The sequence below is a fragment of the Myotis daubentonii genome, chromosome 15 (genome assembly GCF_963259705.1).
Source record: "Myotis daubentonii chromosome 15, mMyoDau2.1, whole genome shotgun sequence".
Taxonomy (NCBI): Eukaryota; Metazoa; Chordata; class Mammalia; order Chiroptera; family Vespertilionidae; genus Myotis; species Myotis daubentonii.
The window spans coordinates 25,904,865-25,926,287 of NC_081854.1; the positions used below are offsets into that span (position 1 = coordinate 25,904,865).

At 47.5% G+C, this 21,423-nt stretch overlaps 1 protein-coding gene across 2 annotated transcripts; it reads left to right on the plus strand.

Annotated features, from left to right (window-relative positions):
- The first annotated feature begins 491 nt into the window (after nt 1–491).
- NPHS1 (NPHS1 adhesion molecule, nephrin) lies at nt 492–21,065 on the plus strand. 2 transcript variants are annotated; one of them, XM_059665524.1, is made up of 29 exons: nt 492–1,085; nt 1,193–1,408; nt 1,484–1,606; nt 1,815–1,943; nt 2,477–2,558; nt 2,919–3,022; nt 3,451–3,578; nt 3,667–3,838; nt 4,028–4,185; nt 4,387–4,531; nt 4,688–4,812; nt 5,973–6,159; nt 6,327–6,456; nt 6,624–6,796; nt 7,218–7,358; nt 7,438–7,578; nt 8,110–8,231; nt 9,103–9,274; nt 9,373–9,529; nt 9,605–9,756; nt 11,303–11,414; nt 11,498–11,679; nt 13,442–13,498; nt 17,182–17,301; nt 17,426–17,450; nt 17,556–17,631; nt 17,777–17,870; nt 17,965–18,080; nt 20,249–21,065. In XM_059665524.1, the coding sequence occupies exons 1-29, from the start codon at nt 734–736 to the stop codon at nt 20,378–20,380; spliced, it is 4,023 nt and encodes a 1,340-aa protein (XP_059521507.1). In that variant the 5' UTR covers nt 492–733; the 3' UTR covers nt 20,381–21,065. The 2 variants fall into 2 exon arrangements, with proteins under 2 accessions (XP_059521507.1, XP_059521508.1); XM_059665525.1 differs by lacking the exon at nt 17,182–17,301.
- The last annotated feature ends 358 nt before the right edge of the window (nt 21,066–21,423 follow it).

Sequence of the window (21,423 nt, forward strand, 5' to 3'; positions counted from 1 at the left end):
TGCTGGTGATCTTAGACACTACCTTTCACTCCCACCCACGCTGGCTGCCTTGTCCCCTGCACACTTGCACCTTAGACACTCATGTACACTCACACACTCGGCAGATACTTTCACAGATCACAATTCACTCACCTTCCCTACACTCACACGAATGCTCACTCACAATGAACTTCACACACACGTGCACAGAAAGGGAAAGATAGCTGCACTCTCCCAGTCTCTCATACACACCCTTGCACACTCCCCAGCGACATTTCTAATGTCACTGAGGGGGTAATGTTTACTCAGGGAAGGAAGGGACTTGCCAAGGTCATGTACCAGGGCAGGGAAGAGCCAGGCCCAGCTCTCTGCTCTCCATGCTGAGCTGGGACCGCCTAGGTCTGACTTGCACTCCTTCATGGGGTCATGGGGGCTGGGGAGGCACCAAGGAATATGCCTGGCATGTGCTGACAGGGGATTTCATGCTCCAGCTGGGCTGGGAGGAGCCTGCTGGACAGAGTACTGGAGCTAGAGACTTGAGAGGGTGTCTCGGGAAGGTAGCAGTGCAAGGACACGATCAGGTTGGGTCCCAGAATGAGGCTCAGCTCTGCTACTGACCTCATCGGCCTCATTGCTCTCCTTGGCTTGTAGGGCCTGCTGGACTCTGACAGCGGGTCTTCCCTGGGGGGCTGTGAGTGGTGAAAGGAAAGCAGGGATTGGGGTGGCAGGAGAGAAGAAAGACAAATAGAGACTTATGGGGAAGGAGAGAGAAATAGAGAGAAAGACAGGAGAAGGTAGAGTGGAAGGTACTCAGGGCAGGGAGAGAGATAGAAAGACAGAAGGGGAAAGAGAGGGAGAGAATAAGAGAGGGAGAGATGGCCTCATGGAAAGAAAGAAAAACAGAGAGAGAGAAGGAGACAGATGGCAAAAGAGAGACAAAGAGAAAAGCAAGAGACAGAGACATAGGGAGAGGGACCCACAGAAAGCCAGGGGCAGACACAGGAGGCAGCCAGTGGGCATTGCAGGAGCCACAGACAGAGAGCATGGAGTGGCCCTGAGGATCCCCATCCGGGCTCCCTTGCTCCTCATGGGAATGCTGACCACAGGTAAGTGGGATCCTGGCCTTGTGATCTAGTGTTAAGACGCCCTCATTTCCCACTCACATTCTCCAGACAGACCCTCTGTCCTCCCCTGCTGACTTTTCTGTCCCCAGGCCTGGCCCAGTTGCAGATCCCTGCCTCAGCCTCCAGAGGCTTCTGGGCTCTGCCTGAAAACACGACGGTGATGGAGGGGGCTGCCGCTGAGCTTCGATGTGGGGTCAGTGCCCCTGGCAGTACCGTGCAATGGGCCAAAGATGGACTGCTCCTAGGTCCTGACCCTAGGATCCCTGGCTTCCCACGCTACCACCTGGCAGGCAACCCTTCTAGAGGTAAGGGATCAGAGCCTGGACCCTGAGCTGTCAGCAGAAGCTGACTGTGGCCCTGACCTTGGGTTCTACCTGCAGGTGAATTCCACCTGCATATTGAAGCATGTGACCTCAGTGATGATGCCGAGTATGAGTGCCAGGTCGGCCGCTCAGAGACAGGGCCTGAGCTCGTGTCTCCCAGAGTGATCCTCTCCATTCTGGGTATGGGTGAGAGATACCCCCTGCCCCCAGAACCCATGAGTGTGTACTCCCAGTCCTCTCCTATCCCAGGACCCAGGAGTACAAGCCCCCAGCCTCTCCTTCCTCAGATCCAGGTTGCAGAACTAATTTCATGAGCAATGAGACTCAAAGCCCAAACCCTCATATCCTTCTCGGTGGTGTCGGCTTACCCCAGACCCTTTCTCACCAGTGCCCCCCAAGATGCTTCAGCTGACCCCTGAGGCAGGGAGCACAGTCACGTGGGTAGCTGGGGAGGAGTACGTGGTCAGCTGTGTGTCTGGGGACGCAAAGCCAGCACCTGACATCACCTTCCTTCAAAGTGAGTGTGGATGAACTGCTAATGGGAGTGTGAGGCCCCCGGAGTTGGGAGGTGGTGTTCCTGCCCAATACCCTTCTAGGGGCCCCAGAAAATATGACATTTCTGAGGTGGGGACACCAGCTTGGGGAGATGCTGAGGCCAGCATGGAATCTGGTGGAGACATCCAGGGAAAGGCACCAAGGAGATCACATGGGCTGCTGCTCTGGGACTCAAGGAAGAGGCTAAGGCTCCAGATAGAGATATGGTGTCATCGTTGGTGCAAAAAATGAGAAGCTGAGTAATGGATGAGGGTGATACACCCAACAAGGATGGGATGGGATGGGAGGGGAGGGGTGAGGAGAGGCCCAGGACCCAGCCCTGAGGACTCTGGGATTCAGGAAGTCCTGAATGTGTGGAGGGAACGGGGCTAGTGCTTTTCCTCCAGAACCGAGAGAGAGGGGACAGTATGTCCACCCTATGACTTCTAGGCCAGGATCCCCAGGACCCACCTTGGGGAGAGCCTGGCACCCCTTCTGCTCTCTTATTACCCCAAGGTGGACAAATAGTTTCAGACATCACTACTAACGTGAATGAGGGATCCCAGGAGAAACTCTTCATCACAGAGGCCACAGCCAGGTATGGGAGTTGGGATGCCCTACCCTTAGCCTGAACCCCAAAGTTCTCCATGAAAATCCCATGCCCCAGGGATTCAAGCATGGAAACCTGGGTCAGGTATGAATATCTGGGACCCAATTCTTCACTATGATCCTCCAAAACTTCTTCATGGGAATCCCAGTTCCAGGACAAAGATTTTGGCCATGTGTGGGCCTCTGGGACCCCAATTCCCATTCCTGATCCCCCAAATCTCTTCCATGGAACTCCAGACCCTAGAAGAAATCAGCATGGAGACTTAGACCAGGTGTGGGGACCTCTTTACCCTAATTCCCCAGATTTAAGATAATGACTGAGTTTAGAACTCCAACCCCTCCCCCGCAGGGTGACACCCCAGAGCTTGGATAATGGGCAGTTACTGGTCTGTGAGGGATCCAGCCCAGCTTTGGATATCCCTATCAAGGTCTCAATCACCATGAATGTTCTGTGTAAGTGGGGAACTGAGTGGATTATGGGCACTGGGGACAGGGAGCAGGAGTTGGACGTACTTGGGGCATACATGGATTATGAATGGTTCTGGCTCTCAAAGAGAAACATGAGGCCGAAACCGGTTTGGCTCAGTGGATAGAGCGTCGGCCTGCGGACTGAAAGGTCCTAGGTTCGATTCCGGTCAAGGGCATGTACCTGGGTTGCGGGCACATCCCCAGTAGGAGATGTGCAGGAGGCGGCTGATCGATGTTTCTCTCTCATCGATGTTTCTAACTCTCTATCTCTCTCCCTTCCTCTCTGTAAAAAATCAATAAAATATATTAAAAAAAAAAAAAAAAAAAAAAAGAGAAACATGAGGGTTCAGACTGGGGAGCTTGGAAAGAGTGGATGGGCTCCCCAGGCCCACCAAGTGACTGCTGCTCTCCAGTCCCCCCAGGACCCCCTGTGATTGAGTGGCCAGGTCTGGAAGAGGGACATGTGCGGGCAGGGCAGAGCTTGGAGCTGCTGTGCATGGCCCGAGGAGGGAATCCACCAGCTACACTGCAGTGGCTGAAGGTGAGGGCAGAAACAGGCACGAGGGTGGGGAGCAGGGCAGATACAAGGAGCTGGCCTTGAGCTGGTCCAGCTTTGTTCCTATCTCCAGAATGGCCAGCCCATGTCCACAGCATGGGGCACAGAGCACACTCAGGCAGTGGCCCGAAGCATGCTAGTAATGGTCATACGGCCAGAAGATCATGGGGTGAGGCTCAGCTGTGAGGCCCACAACAGCGTATCTAAAGAGATCCAGGAACGTGGGATCACACTGCAGGTTACCTGTGAGTCCTGGTGCCACATGTCCATCTGTCAGACAGTGCACCAGAGAACCATTTGTTTGTGTCTCCAAAGCATGCCTGTCTAATGCCAAAGACCTTGTCATCTGTCCCCAGTTCCCTGTCTTTCTGGGCAGGTCTGTGAGGCATCCAGCCCTGCTTAGTGTCTCTTTCCTCTGTCGATCATCCCTGCAGTTCCTCCCAGTGCTATTACTATCCTGGGATCTGCATCCCAGACTGAGAACAAGAATGTGACTCTCTCCTGCATCACTAAGTCCAGTCGCCCACGGGTCCTGCTGCGGTGGTGGCTGGGCTGGCGGCAGTTGTTGCCCACAGAGGAGACGGTCATGGATGTGAGGCAGGGGCCAGACTCCTGGGTCTGAGGGAGGAGGGAGTTGAGGGCATTTCTCTTGGATCTGGGAGAGAATGCCTTGGGGAGCATGGACTGGGGCCTGGACCTCCTGGGTTACTGCTGGGGTACAGAGTGGGCTCAGGCCCTCTGGTCCATGGATGAGGGTGCTCTAGTCCCTAGTTCTGAAGCTCTTCCCTGTCAGGGCCTTCATGGTGGCCACATCTCCATGTCCAACCTGACGTTTCTGGTGCGACGGGAGGACAATGGTCTGACCCTCACCTGCGAGGCCTTTAGTGAGGCCTTCACTAAAGAGACCTTCAAAAAGTCACTCACTCTGAACGTGAAATGTGAGCCCCCACTCTCACCCCGGCTCTCACCCCTCTCACCCCGGCGGGAGGGGGGGGGAGGAGGGGGGGGCGAGGCCAGGCAGGGAACTGCCTCCTGACTTAGAGACCCTACCCCTGGGCCTCAGCCCAGAGAGAAAGCCACTCTTTCTGTCTCAGATCCTGCCCAGAAGCTGTGGATTGAGGGGCCCCCAGAGGGGCAGCCCCTCCGGGCTGGAACCCGGGTGAAGCTGGTGTGTTTGGCCATTGGAGGCAACCCAGACCCCTCCCTCACCTGGTACAAGGTCAGTGCCAAGCAAGGGCTGGAGTGGCCAAGAATGTGGGCAAAGGATGAGGCCCTGTCTCTTCTCCAATCTTGGGAAATCTTGAAAAATACTAGAGATTTCGAGTTTTGGCAGGGAATTGGAAAAGACAGACAAATACCATAATAATTAAATTGAATCCAAGGGAAATCCTGGGAATTCTGGGAAATCAGTGAGAATCTTATCTCAAATGAAGGAATTTTTAATCAGGATTGGGAATTCTATAGAAAAGGCAATTAATTTATTAAAGGAAAATCTGGTGAACCTCAGAATTCAGGTGAAATGGCAGAGATTTTAGGGAAAGACTAAGAATTCCAGGAACAAAGACAATGATGGGTAAAGGCTAGCAATTTGGGGAAAGATAAGTAATTCCACAGAGCATTGAAAATCCATTAATTAATATTAAATTGAATTCTTAGGATTTGGGGGTAAGTGAATAAAATTCTGGTAAAATTAAAAAGAAGTCTGACAGGATTCTGGGAAGATCTTGGGAATTTAGGGAGCTAGTGAAAATTCTAGAGGAACAACTAAGAATTACAGGGATGAAATGAAACTTCATTTAATTGGATGGAATTCTGGGGAAATGCCAAGACTTTGGGCCACACAAAGGATTCTAGTAAAAGATGAGGATTCAGAAATCTGTGGAAAGACAATTGGATTAAAGGAATGATCAAAGGAAATTTGGGGAGAACATGGGAATGCTAAGAAAAAGAATCAAAGGGGAAAAATGAAGGAATTCTGGGAAAGGCTTGGGAATTCCAAGGGAGTTTCCTAGAGTTTGGTGCTTAGTAAATGTAGCTGGAATGGATTTTGAGGAATGCGCCTGAGGGTTGGCAGGAGCACCAACAATCGCAGGCCTCCGGAAAGCAGAGGAGGCTGGACAAGGGTGAGGCGGTGGAAACCGAGGAGGGATCAGACAGCAACACAGCTGGGCTTGGGAGGCCCAGGTTAGTCAGGAGGGATTCCAGCTTGGGGCGATCAATTCCAGTCTCTTCCTCTGCCCTAGCAAGGTGCCCGCGGAAGGGGGCGCCTTTTCTTCATCACACAAGGCTTTATCTGGGCTAGTGACTGCCAACCCAGTGGGAGCGTCTCGGGCGGGAATGCAGGGCTACCCCGGACCTCTAGTCAGTCTCCGCCCTCAGGACTCACGCACGGTGACCGAACCGCGGCTGCCCCAGGAGCCGCGGCGCGTGCAGTTGGGAAATCTGGAGAAGTCAGGGAGCACCTTCTCCCGTGAGCTGGTGCTCATCACGGGTCCATCGGACAACCAGGCCAAGTTCACGTGCAAAGCGGGCCAGCTCAGCGCGTCCACGCAGCTTGTGGTGCAGTGTAAGGGCTCCAATGGCCGGGTTGATCCGGAGGGCTTGGCCAGAGGGTAACTGAGCCAGAGCCGGTCTGGGGGCGGGGGGCGGGGGGCGGGGCTGGGCCCGGCCTGGTGTCAGGACCTGGGCCTCCTCTTCACCCCCGAATCTCACTCTTCTGACCCGTTCTCGAAGTTCCCCCAACTAACTTGACGATCCTGGCCAACGCGTCGGCGCTGCGCCCCGGGGATGCCTTAAACTTGACGTGCCTCAGCATTAGCAGCAACCCTCCGGTCAACTTGTCCTGGGACAAGGAAGGGGAGAAGTGAGAGTGCGAGTGGCCCGCCCCTCCCTTGCTCCGGCCAAGTCCCTGTACCTTCGGAGTCCCGCTCCTGCCCTGCCTGCTGTCCTGCCCAGTAGCCATCCCACCTCTGCCTGTGCTCCCACCCCGGCACCAGCCTGACACAACTCCCGCCCCCGCCCTGTCCACAGGCTGGAAGGCGTAATCTCACCGCCCCGGAGCGCCCCATTCAAAGGCTCTGCCGCTGCCAGGAGCATTCTTCTGAGAATGTCATCTGGTGACCATGGCCACCGTGTGACCTGCCGCGCCCACAGCATTCAGCTTCGGGAAACCGTGAGCGCCTTCTACCGACTCAACGTGCTGTGTATGTGTGCTGGCCTGAAGGCCTGGAAACCCTCCATTCCCTCCTGACCCCATATCACTGGGGTCTTCACCTTGGTACGGTCCTTGACCTCCATCCTAACCATGAAACTTTCCTGACCTTTATCCTGACCACAGCCAGGCATCAACTCCTATCCTGCCCAAACCCCCTCTTGCCTTTGTCCTCATAACTCCTGGCAGATTCCCATTCCGAACACTCTCTCCATCCTTAAACCTGACTCTGCCCTCTACCCCTTTCCTAAACTGGGTCCTAACCACTAACCTCCAAGCTTAATTCTGTACTTGTCCAATTGAATCTAGTTGCAATCCCGACTTTAAACCTGTGTATCTGGACCAGATCGCAAATTTGTCCCAGTCTCAAACCTTAACAACAATCTTGACTCCCAACGGTGCCCCCTCCACAGACCCTCCAGAGTTCTTGGGGGAGCAGGTGTTTGTGGTAACTGCAGTGGAACAGGGCCAAGCACTGCTGCCTGTGTTAGTGTCTGCCAACCCGGCCCCGGAGGCCTTCAACTGGACCTTCCGTGGTTACCGCCTCAGCCCAGGTGCAGGAATGGGCATGAAAAGGGGTACAGGTATTCAGAAGGGAGCACCTGGCAAACCCCTCACCCTGACCTCTCCCAGCTGGTGGGCCCCGGCATCGCATCCTGTCTGGTGGAGCTCTGCAGCTATGGAATGTGACCCGCGCTGACGATGGCTTCTATCAGCTGCACTGCCAGAACTCAGAAGGCACTGCTGAAGCTCTAGTGCGGCTTGATGTACACTGTGAGCCCCTTCATCACCCTAGGAAACTAGGCAGCTCTGGGATCCCCACCCATCATGGAAACGATATCCACCCAGGAACCTTGCTCACTGTGGAGTCTCCTTATTGTGGAAGCTCTGCCCACCCAGGGATATTCACCCATCCTGGAAATCTCTCACTCTGGGAGCCCCAACTTTAATGGAACCATGCCCACTTTGGCTACACTGACCACTAGAGAGATCCTACATGATTTCTGTCCAGACAGGGGATCCACCTACATGGATTTACCTGTTAAGCCCACTGTGGAAGCCCCACCTCCATGCAATTCTGGAAGTCTACCCGACCTGCCCTCATCACCATAGAGACACAGTACTGGGTTGGGACAACCTCACTAATCCTGGGAACTATTCCAAGTGCTCCATATAAAGGGCAGACTGTATCATACCCATAACTTCCAAGGACACCTCTAAGATACCTCTCCCATCTGGGACCCTCTTCCACCATGGCCTGTCTGGGTCCAAGTGCTTTCCCCAAGTTCCTGCCTCCTTTTCCAGATGCTCCCACCATCCGAGTTCTCCAGGACCCTACTGAGGTGAATATTGGGGGTTCTGCAGATATAGTCTGCACCGCTGATGCCAATCCCATCCTTCCAGGGATGTTCAACTGGGAAAGACTGGTGAGGATCGAATCTTTGGTAAATGGAGGTGGGGCTTGGAAATGTGGTTTCTTAACTGTCAGCTCCTTGGGAAGAAGGGTCACATCTATATGACCCTGAATAACTGTATACATGTCAGGGCATTCTCCAAGAACTAACTGTTGAATGGCACATGAATGGATGGATAACTGGATAGATAACCAGGTGGGCAGGTGGATGGATATGTAGATTGATAGGTAAATGTGTTGATGAATAGGAGGATGGAGGGATGAGTAGAAGGAAAACAGATAAACAAATGGACAAGTGAATGAATGGATAAAAGGGTAAATGGATGGCTAGATAATCGAATGAGAGAAATGAGTAGATGAATGGATTAGGTCAGAAAGTAGATGGATGGATAGATAGGTACTCCATCAGTATAAAGATGTCTGTGGAAGGATGATAAATGAATGGATGAAGAGATGGAAAGATGGATGAATTGTTAAACAGATGAATGCACTTATGAATATGTGCATGTATGAGTGAATAGATAGGACAAATGGGTGGAGAGATGAAAGGGCAAATAGATGGATAGATATAAGGAAAACAAATGGTTAGATGAATGAATCGGTAAATGGATGAATGGATGGGAGGAAAGGTGGATGGATTGGTAGACAAGTGGATGAATAGGTGCATGGTTAAATAGATGGATATGTGGATAAATGTCTCCATGAATGAATGGCTGGATAAATGGGTAGGTGGATGGATGGATGATAGGGGGGATTTTTTTCTTTGCTATCTCTATAAAGAATGATTGTGGCTAGGAGAATGAGGCTACAGAAGGGACCCAGTTTTGGGGATAATGAAACTGGGGCAAGATGGGAGGCCATTTCCCTGAGTCTTGGGCATCCAGGGAGAAGAGGAGGAGGACCAGAGCCTAGATGACATGGAGAAGATATCAAAGGGGTCCACAGGGCGTCTTCGTATTCACAATGCCAAGCTGGCTCAGGCAGGTGCTTACCAGTGCATCGTGGACAATGGTGTGGCACCTCCAGCCCGAGGGCTGGTCCGACTTGTGGTCAGATGTAAGTAAAACACATGCCTCTGACTTCAAGGGCTGCCACTAAACCTACAGCTCTCATGTCCTTCCAAATACTTCATGCTGACCTCCAACCTCTCCTAGTTTCCCCCCAGGTAGAACACCCCACACCTCTTACTAAGGTGGCTGCAGCTGGAGATAGCACCAGTTCCGCCACCCTTCACTGTCGTGCCAGAGGTGTCCCCAACATTGTCTTCACATGGACTAAAAATGGGGTCCCTCTGGATCTCCAGGATCCCAGGTGAGCCCAGGCCCAGCCAGATAACACTCCAGCCCCAGTCACGCTCCCTGAGTTCCTGTCATACCTCCTCTCCAGGTACACAGAACACACATACCACCAAGGTGGAATCCACAGCAGTCTCCTGACGATTGCCAACGTTTCTGCAGCCCAGGATTATGCTCTCTTCACATGCACAGCCACCAACCCCCTTGGCTCAGACCACACCAACATTCAACTCGTCAGCATCAGTACGCTGGGAGAGGACTGTGAGGGTGTTGGGAAGGTGCTTCCTGGGTCAAGCCCTAAGTCTCTAATTGGTCCCATATTGGCAGTGTTTCTGAAACCAGTGTTTTAGTAAGAATGGAGTTTTTGCCAACCTGAAAATTCTAATAGAGACTGGATCTGCAGGGAACCCACAACAACCGAAAAAAAAAAAAAAAAAAGGAGGGGTCTTATTGGCCCAAGTAACTTAAAAATAGATTTTCAGGCGTCACTGAATCTAGGTTCAGCTGTCATCAAGAACTCTCCGTCTATCAGGTCTGCTTTTCTCTGTTGGCTTTATTATAAGGCTTCTCATAGTGGGCTGTTAGATTTCCCAAGGAAACAGAATTTTTTCTTCTCTTAAAAGTGGTATGAAAAACAACAACAAAGAGAATAGTGGTATGAAAATACTGAACTAAGGTTTATTGGTTCTACTTAGCTCCCAGCTGTAAACCAATCATGTGATCAGGGGAAGGTGACTCTTGTTGTCCAGGCCCTGTCATATGTCCATCCTATAAGTGGAGTCACTTCTATCAGAAGCATGTGGCCTGAGAATGTGGGCAAATGTTTCTCCAAAGGATACTCAGGGTTCTGTAACCAGAAGAAATAAGGAGAATGGAAGTGAGATAAGCACACACAAAATCCACTGCAAGAAACATATATTATACAGTTGATCCAGTCATTCAGAGACATGTATAGAATGGGTCGGAAATATGAGTCACCCAATGAGCACGTTCTCAGCCAGGTAGAACAAAGCCACAGGCTTCCTTCTTGTTTCAGCTCTCATATGTAAATAAGTGCTCTTTTTGAAGTCTATTTGGTGCTTCATATTTTTGTGCTCTTTATTAGTGGCTTTGCTATTTAAAATGGCTTTCAAGCATAGTGCTGAAGTGCTATCTGCTGTTCGTAAGTGCAAGAAGACTGTGATGTGCCATATGGAGAAAATACTTCTGTTGGAAAAGCTTTGTTCAGGAATGGGTAGAGCTGTTGGCTATGAGTTTGATGTTAACAAATCAACAAAATATATTAAATCAGGTGTCTTTCAACAGAAAAACACAAACAAGATCATGTAGTGGTTGTCCAATAAAAATGCGTGACTAGAGTCTTGTAGGAACCTAACCCTGCATTTTTCCTGGAAACAATCGTATGGTATTTGTTAATTCAGTGTCCACAATAACTTTATAGAACATAACCACCACAAATAATGAGAATTAACTATACATTTAAAATCATTCTTAGGAAGCCCTAGCTGGTTTAGCTTAGTGGATAGAACATTGGCCTGTAGACTGAGGGTCCCAGATTTGATTCCCATCAAGAGCACATGCCCGGGTTTCATGCTCGATCCTTAGTGGGGGGCATGCAGGAGGCAGCCAATCAATGATTCTCTCTCCTCATTGATGTTTCTATCTCTCTCTCCCTCTCCTTTTCTCTCTGAAATCAATGATAATAAAAAATCCTTAGGAAGAATCTGGAAGGAATCTTCCAGGACCCTTTTGTAGCCTCTGACTACTTTCCTGGTCCTTTTCCTTAAAGGCCGCCCTGATCCTCCATCGGGATTAAAAGCTGTGAGCCTGACCCCATACTCAGTGGGACTGGAGTGGAAGCCTGGCTTTGATGGGGGCTTGCCACAGAGCTTCCAAATCAGGTTGGTTCCTGTTAAGACAGGAAGAGATGGCAGCCAACAGAGCTGGGGCACCCCCCTGAATGGCAGACCTCTCTCTCTTGCAGGTATGAGGCTCTGGAAACCCCAGGGTTCCTCTACATGGATGTCCTACCACCCCAGGCCACCACCTTCACACTGACTGGGCTGCAGCCTTCTACACGATACAAGATCTGGCTGCTGGCCAGTAATGCGCTGGGGGACAGCGGACTAGCTGACAAAGGATCCCAGATCTCTATCACTACCCCAGGTCAGAAGGGACAGTTTTGAGCAGAGTTCTTCAGAGGACTTAAAGGGTGGCATAGTGAAGTCAGTGCTATTATTACTCTTTTACAGATGAAGACACTGAGGCTCAGAGAGATTAACCTGAGCATGTTGACAACAACCTTAGCATATTGTCAAAGGTCACACAGCTGGAAGGAGCTAGAGATGAAATTAAAACTCAGGCAGATGATCTCCAGAGACTAGATTTTAGTAACTGAATGCTGAATGATACTGTTTGATGTGATTAATAACACAGGAAAATTAGAAAAGAGTTTGAATTAAATGAAAATGAAAACATTTGAAAATTGTGGGGTGCAGCTAAAGCAGTGCTTTGCAGGAAATTTATAGCATTAAGTGTTCACATTAGATTTTAAAAAGATGGTCTCAAATTGATACTGCAAGAAACTAGAAAAAGAAGAGCAGATTAAACACAAGTAAACAAAAGGAAGGAAATAATAAAGGTAAGAACAGAAATTTGTGAGCTCAAAAACAGAAGAACAATAGAAAAATCAATGAAGCCAAAAGCTGCTTCTTTGAAAAGATCAATAACATTTATAAAGTTGATCAAGGCAAAAGAGAGAAGACATGAGTTAACCAATATCAGGAATGAAAGAGGGGACATTACCTTAAGGGGATAATAAGGAAGTATTATAAACAAATTTAGGCCAATAAATTCAGCAACTTTGATGAAATGGATAAGTTCTTTGAATATGACTAATGAGAACATTTTTGCCCCTGACAGGCCAATCAGTAATGTAATGACTAATCACAGTCTTATTCTGAGAAGCCTGGGTTTAAGTTCCAGCTCTGCAGAGTCCTAGTTGTGAGACTGTAAGCAAGTTAGTTTACCTCTTTGAGCCTCAGTTAAACCTCTTTGAGCCACAGCTTCTAAAAATAAGGTATGCCTTAGTTTCTGAAAGTAAGGTTTATCTCACACAGTTGTGAGGATTAAATAAATAAATGTATCTGAAGTGTTTAGAACAAGGCCCTGCACAAAGTAAGTGCTTGCCCCATGAAAGCACCCTCTTTCTGTCCTCCCCTTTCTGACAGAGCAGTCTTTTACCCATAGATGTATGGACCCGTTCCCATCTCTAAAATATTCCCTTCTCTCTCTCCTCCCTTCTGCCCCATTCCAGTCTTTCCTTTAAGAACTAAAGCATAAAGTATGACACTCAACTCCCTTTATCTAGAATTTATACCCCTATTAAGGGACCCTGAGAGCCAGCATGTTTTTTTAGTTAACCTGAAAAACTGACAATTCATGTTAAAAGAACCTTGCACACCATAAAACACTAAGCAACAATTATTATTATAGGCATTAGAATGGTTATTAATAGTATTATCATCCTTATCAGCAATTTCTAGTTCTTCTTGAAATATTCCTAGAAGCCATAAACCAGTTCCCATGAGTATCAAAATGGGATGAAAAGCTTAATAGGGCCGAAACCAGTTTGGCTCAGTAGATAGAGCGTCGGCCTGCAGACTGAAAGGTCCCAGGTTCGATTCCGGTCAAGGGCATGTACCTGGGTTGCGGACACATCCCCAGTAGGAGATGTGCAGGAGGCAGCTGATCGATGTTTCTCTCTCATCGATGTTTCTAACTCTCTATCCCTCTCCCTTCCGCTCTGTAAAAAATCAATAAAATATAGTTTAAAAAAAGAAAAGAAAAGCTTAATAGGAAACTGAGATATTTAGGGCTTATCCCAGATTTTTTATGTTAATTAACAATCTTTTTATCTACCCCCTAGGTCTAGACCAGCCTTCTGGAGAACCTGACTACCAGCTGCCCACAGAGCAGCCTGCAGGTAAGTCCTCAATCCCCTGCAAATCCCTCTCTCCCCTGAGAATAGAACTTTCTGGTCTCTAAACCTGTCTCCTCAGCCGTACTGAAGAGAAAACTTTTTTTTTTTTTGAGTGGGGACTGTCCTGTGCATCGTAGGCTGTTTAGTAGCACACCTGGACTCTACCTACCCACTAGGTGCCAGCAGCACCACCTTCCCAAAGTGTAACGTTTTATTTTTTTTTATTTTTTTTCCCCCCCATAACTCCCCTCCTCCCAGTTCCTGCCCCACCCTCCGCCCTCACTCCCCACCCACTGTCCTCATCCATAGGTGCACGATTTTTGTCCAGTCTCCTCCCACATCTCCCACACCCCTTTCCCCCCCAAGAATAGTCAGTCCATTCCCTTTCTATGTCCCTGATTCTATTATAATCAACAGTTCATTCTGTTCATCAGATTATTTATTCACTTGATTCTTAGATTCACTTGTTGATAGATGCATATTTGTTGTTCATAATTTGTATCTTTACCTTTTTCTTCCTCTTCCTCTTCTTAAAGGATACCTTTCAGCATTTCATATAATACTGGTTTGGTGGTGATGAACTCCTTTAGCTTTTCCTTATCTGTGAAGCTCTTTATCTGACCTTCAATTCTGAATGATAGCTTTGCTGGATAAAGTAATCTTGGTTGTAGGTTCTTGGTATTCATCACTTTGAATATTTCTTGCCACTCCCTTCTGGCCTGCAAAGTTTCTGTTGAGAAATCAGCTGACAGTCGTATGGGTACTCCCTTGTAGGTAACTGACTTTCTTTCTCTTGCTGTTTTTAAGATTCTTTCTTTATCTTTTGCTCTTGGCATTTTAATGATGATGTGTCTTGGTGTGGTCCTCTTTGGATTCCTTTTGTTTGGGGTTCTCCGTGCTTCTTGGACCTGTAAGTCCATTTCTTTCACCAGGTGGGGGAAGTTTTCTGTCATTATTTCTTCAAATAGGTTTTCAATATCTTGCTCTCTCTCATCTTCTGGCACCCCTATAATTCTGATGTTGGTACGCTTGAAGCTGTCCCAGAGGCTCCTTACACTATCCTCGCATTTTTGGATTCTTTTTTCATTTTGCTTTTCCGGGTGGATGTTTTTTGCTTCCTCGCATTTCAAATCATTGACTTGATTCTTGCGCTCCTCTGGTCTGCTGTCGGGCATCTGTATAATATTCGTTATTTCAGTCCGTGTATGCTTAATTTCTAGTTGGTTCCCCAATATAAGATCGAGGGTCTTATTAGTTTTCGTGTAGATCTCATTAAGTTTATCGGCAGCTTCTAAACAGTTCTTGAGAGACCTTAAAAGTGTGGTTCTGAACTCTATATCTTCCTTTGACAATTTTGTCCTGTTTCTTTGTCTCCGCATTTTGTTATGCTTCCTTGGTGCACCCCCTAGTGGTCTTTGTTCACAGTCTTATAGTTAAATCTTGATTGTTGTAGCTAATTCCAGGGAGGGTTTGACCTCCAGGCCAAGTGGCTATGAGAATCAGCTGTGTCAGCGGTGAGAGAACTTCTGTCCTCTAGGGAGGTGCTAATCTAGCCTTTGCCTGAGGCTATCCGGCAAATGCCTCTGTGCAGGGCTTGGGCAGGGCGGGTCGAACAGGATCAACAGGGTGGGCCGGAGAGAGCAGTTATGGCGGCTCTCAGTCCTGTCCCCAGGGGCTCTGCCTCTCTGAGTCCCAGCACCCGCTGCAAAGCTGGGAGAGAAAGCTGCACTCGCTCTGACCGAAGCCAGACAGTCCCACTTCTCCCGTTTGAGTCTGGGTCCCTAAAGACTCGCCCGGATCTGGTGCTCAGAGTCTGTGACTCCCTCCCGATTGAAAACAACAACCGTGCCCTCCGCCGCCAGCCCGCTCCACGCACTCCGCACCTCAGAATTTGACTTCAGCACTGCGCCTCCTCTGAGTGTCCGTGTGCGTTTCTCTTTCCTCCTAGTTGTAGGACTTCCACTCAGCCAGCGTTCCTGTGGTTCTGGGTGATGTCCCTTCCGTTTTTTGGTTTCACTTTTGAAGTAGTTGTTCAAAGCAGCAAACTCCGGCGTTAACCTATGCCGCCATCTTGGTTCTCCTCCCAAAGTGTAACGTTTTAGACACTGTCAAATGCCCCCTGGGAGCATTTGGGCTATTCCTGAGGCCCAAAACCATTTCCTTAGTTCTTACTCTTGCCTGAAAGAATTACCTGTTTTTATTCTCCATGTAGGGACTGTATCAGTTGGCTTTTGCTGCATAACAAACCACCCTAAACATGAGCACTTAGAGCAACAAACATTTCTCATGATTCTATGAGTGGCTGAGCAGTTCTAGTCTGGGCTTCAGTCAGTTGGCAGCTCAGCTGGGACTGGTTGGTCCAAGATGGCCTCCTCTTCACATATCTGACAATATGGCTCTTGGTCAGAACAATGGAAATAACTGGGCCACATATCTCTCCTTGGTTTGTTCACATGGAGGTGGTCACAGGCGTCTCAAGAGCAGCAAGAGAGGGCATGCTCTGATTTACAAGCACCTTTCAAGTTTCTGATTCTGTCACATTTGCTATTGTCTCAGTGGCTGATGCAAGTGACATGGCTCAACTCCAAGTCAGTGTGGAAGGGGACTACTCGGAGTATGGATACAGGGGAAAATTATGACCATTTTGCAAACAATCCCCTTCAAAACCTGAGAAAAAGGTTGCAAGTGACAGAAATTTGGCTGTTGTCAGTAATAAAAGGAACTGCTTGGCACATGAAATTAAAAATTCCACGTATGGGTGGATTCAGGTCCTTAAATTTTTCACCAAGGATCTATTTATCACCCTCTCTCAACTTTGTCTTCATCTCAAGATGACTTCCTTCTCAGGTTCTTTCATCACAGGTACAAAGTCTCTCACTCCTCCAGCTTTCATTCCACTCCTTAGCAGTCTACAGAAGACTGTCCTAAATGTTCGAGCAAAAATCTACCTTGGGTCAACTGCTGGTCTCTGAACTGATTACTATGAAAAGAGGGATGATTACTGTTTTGGGCCAGGCTGGGCCATGTGGCCTCCATGAGTCCCACAGAACCATACCAAATGAGAGCGGGGGAGTGGCTATTTTCTCAAAGGAAAATGAGAGCTGTTAGCAGAAGATGGGAAATGAATCCTGAACAAATGTCTACTTAGAAGGACTTAGTCTTGTCCTCAGAGATATAGCAGAGGAGTCTGATATTGTCTAGGATGTAAGTTTGTGCAAAAAGGAAGTCATTTGGGATAGAGTTGGAAGGGTGAATGGAAGTTGAGAAGAAAGGACATTTAATGATAGACAATTGACTATTTCAAGTTTTTATGGAAATAGCATGGTTAGTTTGTGTGGCCGGAGGGTCTAATACCAGGGTTTATGGTTGGCGGACAAGGCTGGAGATGTTGTAAGAGGCCAGATCACAGAAGGTCTTGAATCTCCAGCTGAGGAGCTGAAGTTCCTGTCTGAGTTCCTACATGGGGCTCAGGCAAAAGAAAGGCCCTCTGCTAGTGGTTTGACTTGAGAAAGGAGCCACCTGTCCTGAGGTGGCAAGGAGTGGACATGGAAACCCCAGTCCATCTGCTTCCCTGACCTATGAAGAGGGGTTTTGTCTGGTCAGGGATGGCTTTTTTCAGAGAACCCTGCTCTGAACTTAGAGTCAGTTGTTTTGAATTCACTAAGGGGGGTCCCTTCTACTGTCAGACTCCTCAGAGCTGCCCCTGATGCCTGTGCTGTTTGCTGTTGGGGGTCTTCTGCTGCTTTCTAATGCCTCCTGTGTTGGAGGATTCCTTTGGCAGCGGAGACTGAGGCGTCTTGCTGAGGGTGAGAAGACCCTTTCCCTGTTGGGGTTGAGGCCCAAGGGTGATGGGGAGCCCTGAAGGTCTTCCAAGGCCAGGTGGGCTTGGGGTGGGGGTGTCTCTAACCCCCCTTTTTTTACTTTCCTCAGGCATCTCAGAAAAGACAGAAGCAGAGTAAGTGGGAATATTTTTCTATAAAAAGGCTCTGAGGGAGGAGGTTGGGAGTGATTGGTCTCCGAGGGTCAACACCCAACTGCCTCCATACCTCTAACCTGGAAGGTCGGAGGAGGGCCCAATCAGGAATGAATATGAAGAGAGCCAGTGGACTACAGACCTGGACAAACAAAGCTCCACAGTGAGTGGGGGTGCTCCTGACAGCCCCAGTGACAGGGCATTGACAGTGACTAAAATCCCATTAGCTTCAGGTTATTGACCTTTCCAGGGAGTCAAAGGATGAAAAAACTATCTTGGTTTTTTTTTGGGGGGGGTGGTGTTGACAGGTTAGCACAACAGATGTAGAGCCATATTATCACTCCATGAAGGATTTCAACCCCCAGCTGCTACCAACACTGGAGGAGGTATCTTATCCCAGAGGTGAGTTATGACCACATCAGAACTCCCCACTCATAGATACCCCTGACATCTGGACTGGGTACATGATCATTCCTTCTTTCTACTCCAACTTCAGGTTTCACAGGTCTTGAGGAGGAGAATATGGCTTTTCCAGGGCACCTATATGATGAGGTGGAAAGACTGTATGCCCCTTCTGGGGCCTGGGCACCCCTCTACGATAAAGTACAGATGGTGAGATTTGTAGCTACAGAAGTCTTTCCTGGCTAGTGCCCCAAACCAACATTCTACTACTTAGGGTAAGCTAGCTGCTATAACAAACAGGCCTGGCAATAACCCAGTGCTCTAAACAAGACAGTCTATTTTTTTTTCTTACATAGTCGTCAGAAATGAGTGGCCCTACTGCACATGGTTATTACAGAATCCAAGTTCTTTCCATGATGGTCCTCTGCCATCCCCTAGCACATCATCCAAGCTTGCATTGGTGGGCCAGGTCACTGGGGGCCTCAACCAGTGGAAGAGGAAAAAAGAATGTGATGGAGGCACAACTGTGCCTTCTGGTCCAGGCCCAGAAATTACACATTCTACTCATTCTCCTGGTGAGAACATGGTCACATGTCCAAATCTAACTACAAAGGAGGCTGAGAAATGTAGTCTAGCTTGGCAGTTTTATGTCTTACTACAGCTATATTATTGAAGAAGAAAAAAAGTATGCATTTTGTTGGATAGTTAGCCATCACCACTACACTGGCTAATCAGAGAGCTACGAGGGAAAAAATTTGACTCATTTAATCAAAATGTGAAGGCATAGAATTGTCTTCAGACCCACACAGCTGGACCAAGAATTTCCTCCTTAAAGATGTCCCCAGTAAAGCCAGGTTTGAAACCGATTAGACCGGAAACCTTCAAGGAAAAAGAATGCCTCTTTCCATTAGCTCCAATGCCCCAAATCTGACACTTATTGGTCTAGCTTGGGTCACATACTCATCATTGAACTACTGAGGCAGAGGGTGAAATGTGCTAATTAGACAGGTCTGGATCAGTGTCCACTCATGGCATTAGGGAGTAGGAGCCAGCCCCACTCAATGGACTGGATTGAGAATGAGTGGCAGAGAGAACAGGAGAAGTGAGCATGGTAGCAAGACAGGCAAAAGCAACAGACAGGCACTTTATCATCAACTAACCCCCACTAACTGCCTTACAGTAAGGGAGGTGGGGCAGAACACCTGACTTTTGGTGTAGCCTTGGCTAATCCTGGCACCTCTGGGCCAAAGATTTCCCTCTGTAACATTGTCCCCAATGTTGTCCCTACCAGGGTGGACATAACTAGTACTGTATAAAATGCTGTCCGTGGTGCTGAACCACTTTTCCTGTAAAGGACCAGATAATAGATATTTTGGGCTTTGCAGGACATACTGTCCTCAAAACTACTAAACTCTGCCATTGTAGTGTAAAAGCACCCATAGACAATACATAGACAAATGAGTGTGGCTAAGTTCCAATAAAACTTTATTTTTGGACACTAAATTTGAATTTCATATATAACAAATATTATTCTTCCTTTGATAGTTTCTCAGCCATCAAAAAATGTAAAACTGTTCTTAGCTTTTGAACAGTACAAAAACAGGCAGAAGGCCATATTTTGGCCCCTGGAAAATCTTCTGTAAAGTTTTCTGAGCTGAAACAATCATTTCTCCCAAACTTAGGGCAAAGCACATCCCCAGTAAGGACTGCTCTATGTGGTCTTTTTCTTTTTTATTTTGTGAGGAAATGTTTTGGCAATTCATAGGACTAACAGAATCACGATTCACATTTCACAATTCCTTTAGCCAATATCATGGGCTTTTATAAGTTTCATAATCTTACATTAAAATTCTTTTTCTGACTGGAAATCTTGAGATATCTTGGTCTTGCTTAAAAATAATCCAGTTAGGTCCACCGGTGTGGCTCAGTGGTTGAGCATAGACCTATGAACCAGAAGGTTATTGTTCTATTCCCGGTCAGGGCACATGCCCAGGTGTGGACTCGATCCTCAGTGTGGGGCATGCAGGAGGCAGCCAATCAATGATTCTCTCTCATCATCGATGTTTCTATCTCTCTCTTCCTCTCTGAAATCAATAAAAAATATATTAAAAAATAATCCAGTTAGTGGGGGTAGAGGATGAGAATATAGAGATATAGATAAATCAAGATTGACCAAGGGTTGATATCAAAGCTAGGTGATGTGGGAGTTCATTATAATCACTCTCATCTTTTTATATGTTGGCATTTCCCCCCATAATTAGAAGGTGAAACATTTTTTCCCCCTCTAGGAAGTTGAGTATGAGTGTGTATCCTCCAGAGCTGCAATGATGACCCATAGGGCATCTCTCTATGGTTCTAACTCCACCTTTGTTTGTCAGGACCCCTGTGACCTCCACTGGTCTGAGGACAAATATGAGGATCCAAGAGGAATCTATGATCAGGTGGCAGGAGACTTGGATCCTATGGAACCTGATTCTCTACACTTTGAGCTGAGGGGACATCTGGTGTGACAGGCTTCTCAACACCATTTTCCTACACTTGCAGGACATAACATTTCAGTGGTACTCTTCATTCCAGCCAGGGCTGCACTTGTGAGTTCCATAAGACACAAAGGGACTGGACTTTTTCAGAAGAGGACATGGAGGGCTGTGTGTAAGTGACAAAAATGATTCAAACTGGTGTCAAAGTATAACACCAGTCATACTGTGTTTAGAAGTTTCATTTCTGAAAGTAACTCCTGGGGTTACTTTCAGAAATGAAACTTCTCCGAAGGGACATTTCAATAATGAAAAGTTATCCTGAGGGTTTTTATGCTTTTTCAGATATGGGAAAAGATATTAAAAATTAAGCTCATTTATAGTTTAATTTGCATCTTAAATAGGTAATAATAAGTGGAATTTATGAACTATTCTTGTGTCCTACTTGTTTTATTATTTTTCAGTTATCTAAAAGGTGATGTATAGCTCTAGCTGGTTTTGCTCAGTGGATAGATCATCGGCCTGCAGACCAAAGGCACGTACCTTGGTTGTAGGCTCCTCCCTAGCCTGGGCCCTGGTCAGGGCCCATGCAGAAGGCAACCAATCAATGTGTTTCTCTCAAATCGATGTTTCTCTCTGTCTTTTCCTCTCTCTTCCACTCTCCCTAAAAATCAATGGAAAAAATATCCTCAGGTGAGGATTAACAAGACAAACAAACAAAAAAAATAATGTATAAACAGTACATACATGTAAACATAAATAGACTCTACAGAAAATAAAATAGACTATCAAAACAAGCTAGAAATAAATGAATTCATACTGCATAATTTCACTTACAGAAATTCTAAAATAGGCAAAGTTAACCTATGGTGAGAAGATTGGTGGTTATCTGGGGCCATGAAAAGGGAATTGACTGTAAAAGGACATGGGGGAATTTTTTTTGGGGGGGGGGGTGATGGAAATGTTGCATATCATGATTGTGATGCTGGTTACATGGATGTATTGATTTATCAAAGATCATTAAACTATACAGTTAAGATGAGTGCGTTTTGTGGTACGTAAATTATCCTATACTA